General features: G+C 36.3%; 1 protein-coding gene across 1 annotated transcript; it reads left to right on the top strand.

The window, feature by feature from the left end:
* The first annotated feature begins 4,827 nt into the window (after positions 1-4,827).
* Positions 4,828-6,610, top strand: LOC131032532 (cytochrome P450 71AU50-like). Its single transcript, XM_059211791.1, has 2 exons — positions 4,828-5,703; positions 5,865-6,610. Exons 1-2 carry the CDS (start codon positions 4,828-4,830, stop codon positions 6,474-6,476), a joined length of 1,488 nt encoding a protein of 495 aa, XP_059067774.1. The 3' UTR covers positions 6,477-6,610.
* The last annotated feature ends 1,934 nt before the right edge of the window (positions 6,611-8,544 follow it).

The following is an 8,544-nucleotide window of genomic DNA, read 5'->3' as shown; positions in this document are numbered from 1 at the left end:
AATCGATGCATTATGCTTAAGTAGGATTCATTCAATTTAGAGAGGAATATTCTATTGTGATCCCTTTGTAGTAGAAAACAAAGGAACAACCACAACATTAGCTACAAGTTTGTTATTTATAGACCCTTTCAAGGATGTGCCTACGAAGGACCCAACGCGAGGGTTCGAAGTAGAATATTTGAACAACGCCATGGTGTGCTGGTAGTTTGTGAGTGCAGAAAACATATTGGAAAAGTTCTGGTAACGATCAAGAGACAACGTCTCCCTCAATGTCGGTTGCAGATTGCCAATGAACATCCTCTAGAAATCACTATCAGGGTTGGCAAAGGGGATCTTGGTAGAGATTGACTGATATCTCAAGATAATTTTTTTGACTTTTTTGTTGGGTTTTTTTGTTACAGTGAACAAGGTCACTGATATTAACCCTTTTGCCAATGTTAGCCTAAAATCATTTAACAAATAGATCTATAAGTTGATCTAAGATACAGGTGGAATTATCTGGCAAGGAGGTATACCACTCTAACGTGCTTCCCTTAAGGGACCACGAGAACAGTTTAAGCAATACAAAATCTAGATTGTGGTAATAACTACACATGGTCATAAAAGAGTAAATGTGCACATTAGGTTCCCAATCACTATTGAACCTATTGAAATTCAATGATCGCATCGCAGGAGGAAGGATAGTGTTCAGGATAGTGAGGTCAAGGGGACTCTTCCTATAGTATGCACATCTAGATGATTGAATAGAAGCAAAGGACATGTTTGTAAGTTGTGTTCTATAACTGTCCCATGTTATGTTAGATAGTGTTCAAGACACAATTAGAGGGTAGAGGATTTAGAGGTGTGCCAAATATGCCACCATCTCCACTAGTATCCCCAAAATGACTAGTGCCAGTACAAGATGTAGTACTAGTACTGACTATAGAGATATGTATCGTGATGGAGGGAAAGATCAAGCTACTAGACATACCCATGTAACCCAATGGAGTGGATGAGGCATTGATGCTAGGAAAAGTAGAATCCACCATATGCATATTCAACCCTGATATATTAACATCAATCAGAGAACCAGAGGAGTCAGACTAGATGTCAGGAGGGGGTGCATCTTCCAAGGGTACACGACATAGAACAATCATGGACAATAACCTCAACATCTCTAACCCTTTCTTATCTAAGATGGGCATGTCTCTTCAAATGATAATCACATTCCCAGCCCGAGGGAGCACATTCTCCAGGTTAAAGGAACCCTTCTTCAAAATCTCTTAAGGTTCTCCAGTAGAGAAGGAATCCAATCAAAGTCAATAGTGACAACAAGGTCATGGTCAATGATAGGAGGAGAAGGCAATAGAGAGTTAATCCAGGAAGTCAATCTGAGAGCTACCAGATGATGAGTCTCCCATTAAAGGAATCTAGAGAGGATGAGAGGTGAATTGCTTGTTTGCGTGAGGTAGAGGATTTGTGATCATTGCACTAGGTAGAGGAGGACTACAACGATCAGGAGGAAAAGTCCATCTAGATGTCCTCCTCACTATGACTCCTATGGAAGTATGGGTTGTAAAGCTCATAAATAAGCCTCACAACAATTAGACGACAATATAGGGACACGGAGGGTTTCATTTTCTAATAAACAATTCTATATGTAAAGATAAAGAAAAAGAAATACAAATGCTAAAAATGGAGATGGAAGATACGCTCTCTTTTTTATTAGATTTTAGATATATGCAATGAACTAAAAGATAAATACATGATACAATAAAGAAAACAACTTCACATCAGGTTCACCAAAATATAGTGGAGCAAATTTGTTACCTCAAGGATGATGGATCCTAGAGAACAAATCGACCCTCTAGTACATCTTCTATACTGGCAAAAAGGGTGAGTCAAGGGATACCAAATAAAAAAGGTAGGCTAGCACAAGATAGAAAGAGCCCCCAGACAACCCTAACAAGTCTCTATGCAAATGACAAGTGTGTGTATCTAAGACTACAACATGACGACGTCCTGTACGGACATAAATAGAAAGTTGCATACGACACTAAATGTCTGTATGGATGCAAAAAGGGTAAAATAACTGAAAGATGTAAAAAAATTCAGATATAAGAAATAAAATAAAAGGACGGAGGGTAAGGCAAAAGATGAACACACAAGAGGTCCAAGCTATGAGGCCTTCCGCTAAGTGAGCTCCTCATGAACACAAACCTGCACAAATGCAAAGGAGGAAAATGTTGGGGGTTGTGTTTTAGATTTTCTACCTATATGGACAACAAAGTAAATTCAAACAAAAAAGGTAGATAAATAAGGATAGATAATAAATAATAAGAGATTAACGAAATATAGATTAAAGGAGAATTTATAAAACAATATGAGAGAGAGAGAGAGGTCAAAAGAGATAACTCCCCCATGGAGCTCAAAATAAGATTCTTTGAAAATGTTGTGTGTTCTCTAATCTTGCAATAATGGCAGACTAATGAAAACCTGTTAATATTGCTCAAGAAGATTGCCAATAGCTTTTGTCTACAAGAAATGATGTAGAATTCTCAGAAATGCTTTAAATGGGAGAGACATAGGCCCTAGAAGGAAAATGGATGTCAATGGGTGCTTGTAGAGGTGTTTGGATTTCTTCTAGGTGTAGTTGAAACACACAAATGGCCACCTATGGACTATCAGATTCATAGGACACTAACACATCGAGCATGACAAGTCAGCAGAGTTGGTAAGATTCTAGTATAGAGATGATGGAGCGATCTAGGTGGGCCAAAAGATAAAAGTAGTGGTACATGACCTCTGATGACGAGGAGGATTATGACATTTATTGTGCTAAATTGTACAAGGTGTAATTTTTTTTCTTACAATTACTCTTGACCCTTCATCCCCTCACTGCCATTATCCTTCCTAGGGTCGGTGGTGGGGGTAGATATTTTTTGCATGATGGTCTCACTCCCCTAGGTCTCAGGCTACCCCTTGACGGTCTATTCGTGGGTCCACCAAAGCTATATGATTTCGCTCCACCTCTCCACCTCCTTGGGGAGAAGTTGGAGCCTCTACTGTTGGTGGTGATGGTTTCTCTACTGGATGTGTTGGATCCTCCTAGGGACGTGGTTCTGGTTGCCCCACCACCGTGCCCTCCAAAGGGTTACCTTGACTTGCCCTTGCTATTACTCCTTAGCATTTTGTGGCTCCTAAAGAAGAAAAAGATGATAAAGATGATGCTTGCTAGTATATTCCTAACGTCACTCCACACCTAGTGATACATGGGGTACCTAAATCAAATGATAAGGATTTTCCCCTACTGCTGACAGGAATTGCTCTCACCACTTAGCAAATTTTAGGATTTTTATGCTTTATGCTCTAGGATTTAGCTCTCTGACTAGTTTTTTGGTTTGTTGTTCTATCACCTGTGACTCTTGAGGTGTCTCGTGTGTTCATCTACCTTTATTCTTTTAATATGTATTCTAATTTTTAATTAATGAAATTTTATACCCATATTCATAAAAAAAATGATCATGATAGATTTACTCTTTATTCAAAGTATATAAAGGAAGAAAATGCTATGAATAAGATATTAATTTGGCTATATATCAATTTTCATAGAACTTTAGATTTAAACTTTCATTTCAGAACACAAAACAACATTGAATAATCATCTTTTATCTGTACAGCGAGCGATTTCTCTTCATAGGAACTAGATAAAAGCAAAGCAAGAAACTCACAACTACCCCTTACTAAAATAGTTTGATGTGTTCCTTGCTCTCCTATCTTATCCTTAATAAAAAGAAGTATTTAGTGGACTTTAGTATCAGTCCTATAAATTTATTAACCTTAAATATTTAATAATCAATAATTAATTATTATATATAATAATTAAAATATTAATAATTATATCTTATTATTACTATTTAAAAATCTTTAAAATTAAATTAGTGTTAATATTCATTATAAATAATTTTATTAAAAAATTATTTTTAAAATTTAAATTTAAATTATTTTGTGTAATATTAATCATTACTAATTTATTATTAGTAATTAATTACCATGCTTATGTCAAAACAAGAATAAAATATTGAAAGTTAAATATCTATTATGACTAAATTAGTATAAAAAATACTATTTAAAATAAAATCAAAAATTTTAATTAATTTCATATTAGTCATTATTAATTTATTGTTTGTAATAAATTAAGATCTCCAAAGTCACGCTAAAAATTATTCAAAGTTCAATATTCATTATAAAAAATTATTGTTTAAAATAAAATAAATTTTCTTAATTAATTTTATGTTAATCATTATTATTAATTTATTGTTTGTAATTAATTAAGATCTGTAAAGTCAAACTTAAAAGAAAATACTTGTAGGTTAAAGTGAAAAAAAACACACCAGTTGTTTAGTTAACATACAAAAGCTTTCGGTTTAGTAATAATATGAGGGAAACCACATACAACAAGCCAACAAACGAGGTTTTCTAGGCACATTTAACTTTTGCTTTGTTTCTCTCAATGTATGTGAGATAAAGAACTCAACACACAGCACATAAAGATGTTATGCATCTTATGTGATCATTGTTATTATTTTGTTGTCTTTTTTATTAGATTTCTGATAATTCAGCATCAGCAATTGAGGCTTGTGGGCCTGGCCACCTAAGTGAATGCTTAGAGTGTGCCGGTTAAGCCGGCCCGTAGGAAATTGAATCTGGTGCAGCATTGAGCAGGAAAGTTAGTCTTCAATGAGCAGAATTTAGTCCAAGAACGTGCCCGACTTTTGGCCGGCAAGTTGCTTTAAATACTGATAAGTTGATATCAAAGATATGCAAGCCGGGCTATCCAAACGAAACATGGCATGGCTCAATTTCCCTGCAGTGGAGCTGGGTTTTTCGCTCATCTTCCTCTGGATAATATACAGATTTCTGACAGCAAGCAAGAGAAACAAAGGAAAGTTGGGATTGCCACCAGGGCCACGGCCATGGCCACTAGTAGGCAATCTCCATCTCTTGGGAACCTTTCCTCCCAAGTCCGTGACTCAGCTCGGAAAAAAGTACGGACCCATTATGTTTCTACGCCTGGGCTCGGTACCCACGGTTGTGGCCTCTTCTCCTGCCATGGCCAAAGAGTTTCTTAAAACCCATGATTTGATCTTCGCCAGCAGACCAGCTACATCGGGGGCCAAGTACCTGGGCTACGAGCGCAGAGACGTGGCGCTGGCCCCCTATGGAGAATACTGGCGGCAGATGAGAAAGTTGTGCACGATGGAATTACTGACGACCAAGAGAACGGAGTCATTCAGGTGGGTAAGAGAAGAAGAGGCGACAGCCATGGTGAGATCTGTGTGGGAAGGAAGTGAGAAGGGCATGCGTTCCGTCGAACTGCGGAATCTCATCTCCACCCTCTCACTCAACACTATCTGCAGAATGTTTGCAGGCAGAAGATACTCCGAACTGAGCGGAGGCGATTCGTTTTTAGAGATAATGACTGAAATTATGCATCTGTTGGGAGTAATTATTGTGGGGGACTACATTCCCTCTCTTTCCTTTCTTGATTTGCAAGGCTACCGCCGCCGTATGAAGGCCGTTCATAAAGCATACGATGCGTTTGCCGAGAAGCTGATCGATGAGCGCGTTGAGCTGAGGAGGAGGAGGAGTAAAAGGTCGGACAATCCGGACCTTTTGGACGTGATGCTGGACATGGGTGAGAGCGAAAGTTCCGAGATTCAAGTCTCTCGCCTTTCAATCAAAGCAATCATCTTGGTCGGTTCAGTTTCAATAATTGCCATTGCTAGTTCAATGTTAGGATTTGTTCTTTTTCTCTAGTCAAATTGTGAAATTACAATTTTCTGCTACGATCTCACTAACCAACGAGTTCAATGCTTTCGCAGGATATGCTACTTGCTGGAGTAGACACATCTCTTATAACTATAGAATGGGCGATGACTGAGCTGCTGAGAAACCCTAAAGTAATGGCAAGGGCGCAACAAGAGATTGAATTGCAGGTTGGGAGAGATCGCATTGTAAGGGAGAGTGATCTTGTAAACTTAGATTACTTGCGGTGTGTGATGAAGGAAACATTTCGATTACATCCAGTAGGGGCCTTTATGGTGCCACACGAATCCACTGAGGGTTGCAATGTGGGAGGATATTACGTTCCACCAAAAACAAGGTTGCTTGTGAATGTTTGGGCAATGGGAAGGGATGATTGTATTTGGAAAGATCCTTTAGAATTCAAGCCTGAAAGATTTATTGGGTCAAGCATAGATCTGAAAGGCCAACACTTTGAATTGTTGCCATTCGGAGCAGGGAGGAGGGGATGCCCCGGAATGTCCATGGGGAGTTCCGTTGTTCACTTGGCTGTGGCTCAGCTCATACATTGCTTTGATTGGAGTGTGGAGGGTGAGGTGAATAGGGAAGAAGAGTTTGGTTTGAGCTTACCTAAAAAGTTTCCTCTTTCTGCTCTTCCCTCCTGGAGGCTCGCCACTGAAGGGCCACCATAGCCTTGGATAGAGTTGAGAGATAAACTATTAATATAGACAATAAAAACCATCCCACCACTCTAACTGGGAATATAGGTTATCACTGCCATCTAGTAGTTGGCCAATACTTAAGTCCTTTCCAGTACTGAATATTAATATCAATAATAAATTAGATAAATGTGATTAAAATTAATTTATTTAATGTACTTGAAGAGCTATGAATTGGCATTCACATTATTTTGAAGATAACATAAATAAATGGCGGATGTTGATTTTTATTTGTTTTTAAAAGTAGAATTGAAATATTATTTTATAATTTATTTTATTTGGAAAATTTGTTTAATTTGATCTTAATTGATTATATAATTATTTTCTATGATTTTCTTAAGAAAATATTTGATAATTGTTCTAAAAGAGCTTTGATTAACCATTATAAATAAGTTAAAGTATTGCCTATATTAATTGAGAAAGAAACACCAATATTACATGTTACACATGTAACATGTGGTAAAGAGTAAAATAAGTGTTAGTTGTTCTAAAAGACATTTTCTTAAATATTGTGAATAAGTTAGATTAATGTTTATATGAAATGAAAGAATTTTGAGCAATATTACATGTTATGATAAAGAGTACAATAATTGCTAGTAAATGTTCTTTTCAACTATAGTGGGTTGAACAACTATTTTGGATGTCTTTGAAAATTGATAAGTTCAAATTAGAAACTAATTTACCATTTTGAAAGAAATTTTTCTTTTAGGAGTTTCCTAATGTAACATAGCTTCTTTTCATCTTGAGATTCTTGTTGAGATGAATGATATAATAGGTAATTTATAATGTTTGAATTAAACATAAATTAGCATATATATTATTATATATATAAATTAAGCCAACTAATATGGAGGCTTTAATTTTCAAGCAATAAAATTAAGTTATTGAAATAATAGAACAATTAAAGCATCTATATCTGTCGGCTTAAGTTATTGAAAGAACCAGGAAAGAAAACCATCAAACCCATAAAATCCCATGCAACCAATACATATATATTGAGGGAGATCAAAATTTCCCCATGGGCTGAATAATAATAATAATACTTTTCTAAATTTAATAATATTTTTTATTTAAATTATTTAAATCAATTTAGAGGGAAATTAATAATTTATTTAACCTAAATACTTTGAGTTTAATAAGATTACTTCAGCTTTTATTAAAAAAACAATTTGACAATTCGTCCCGACAACTTTTGCTTAAATTTGCAGGACAGCGCCGTATCGACATTTTACTGCTAATTTCAGGTCCACAGCTTCATCCTATAATCCGAACTCAGTTTATAAGCAAATCTTTGTCACTTTCTATGCATTCCTAGCTTAATTCCTCTATCAACATTCTTTACAAAAGAGGGTAGCCTTGCTGTCTTGACCCTTGAAATTCATTTAGCATCCAATCTTGCATTGTGTGGGATTGGATCTTATGAGTTTCAACCCCTCTTTTGAATGTAAAGTCTCTCCCTTAAGTGAAAACCATCGAATCCTAGCGAACCTCCCTTCTCTCTCCTCGGAGTTGGAAGAGGGGAGGACAACTAGGGTTCGATCGCGATTTTCCGCTTTACATTTTGGTGAACCCAACGTGAACATCCTTTTTGATTTTTCATGCTTAGATCTGAAAATTGATTCCTTGATTACATTTCCATGTTTGATCTTTTGCAAAATTTTAGAGGTGATTGCATACAAACCCTAAATTTTCTTTTTGAACATTGAACTTGCGAAATGTTTAATTGTTAATGCTTGCTTCAGATCTGCTTTTCTATTACAAATTATCAATTCATATCTGTGCTTTAATTTTGAAAATTAAGTGGTTAAGTGTCAAAACCCTAATTTTTGAAACCCTCTTGATTCAACCTTTGTCCGACAATTTCACTGATCAAAACATCTCCAAATCAGCTGTAACTTTGGATTCCGCAATAAAATCACAATATCTTTCATCCCTGAAAATTTGGAAAAAAGTTGCGAGGACCGTGTGCACTCCGAGCGCCATCGTCCCCGACATTTTTTCTGAAATTTCGGGAGCGAGATCTTACTGTATTTTCCTGCTA

The sequence above is a fragment of the Cryptomeria japonica genome, chromosome 9 (assembly GCF_030272615.1).
Source record: "Cryptomeria japonica chromosome 9, Sugi_1.0, whole genome shotgun sequence".
In the NCBI taxonomy this organism is placed as follows: Eukaryota; Viridiplantae; Streptophyta; class Pinopsida; order Cupressales; family Cupressaceae; genus Cryptomeria; species Cryptomeria japonica.
The sequence above is the reverse complement of the archived record's forward strand: the minus strand, read 5'-3'. Positions and strand labels throughout refer to the sequence as shown.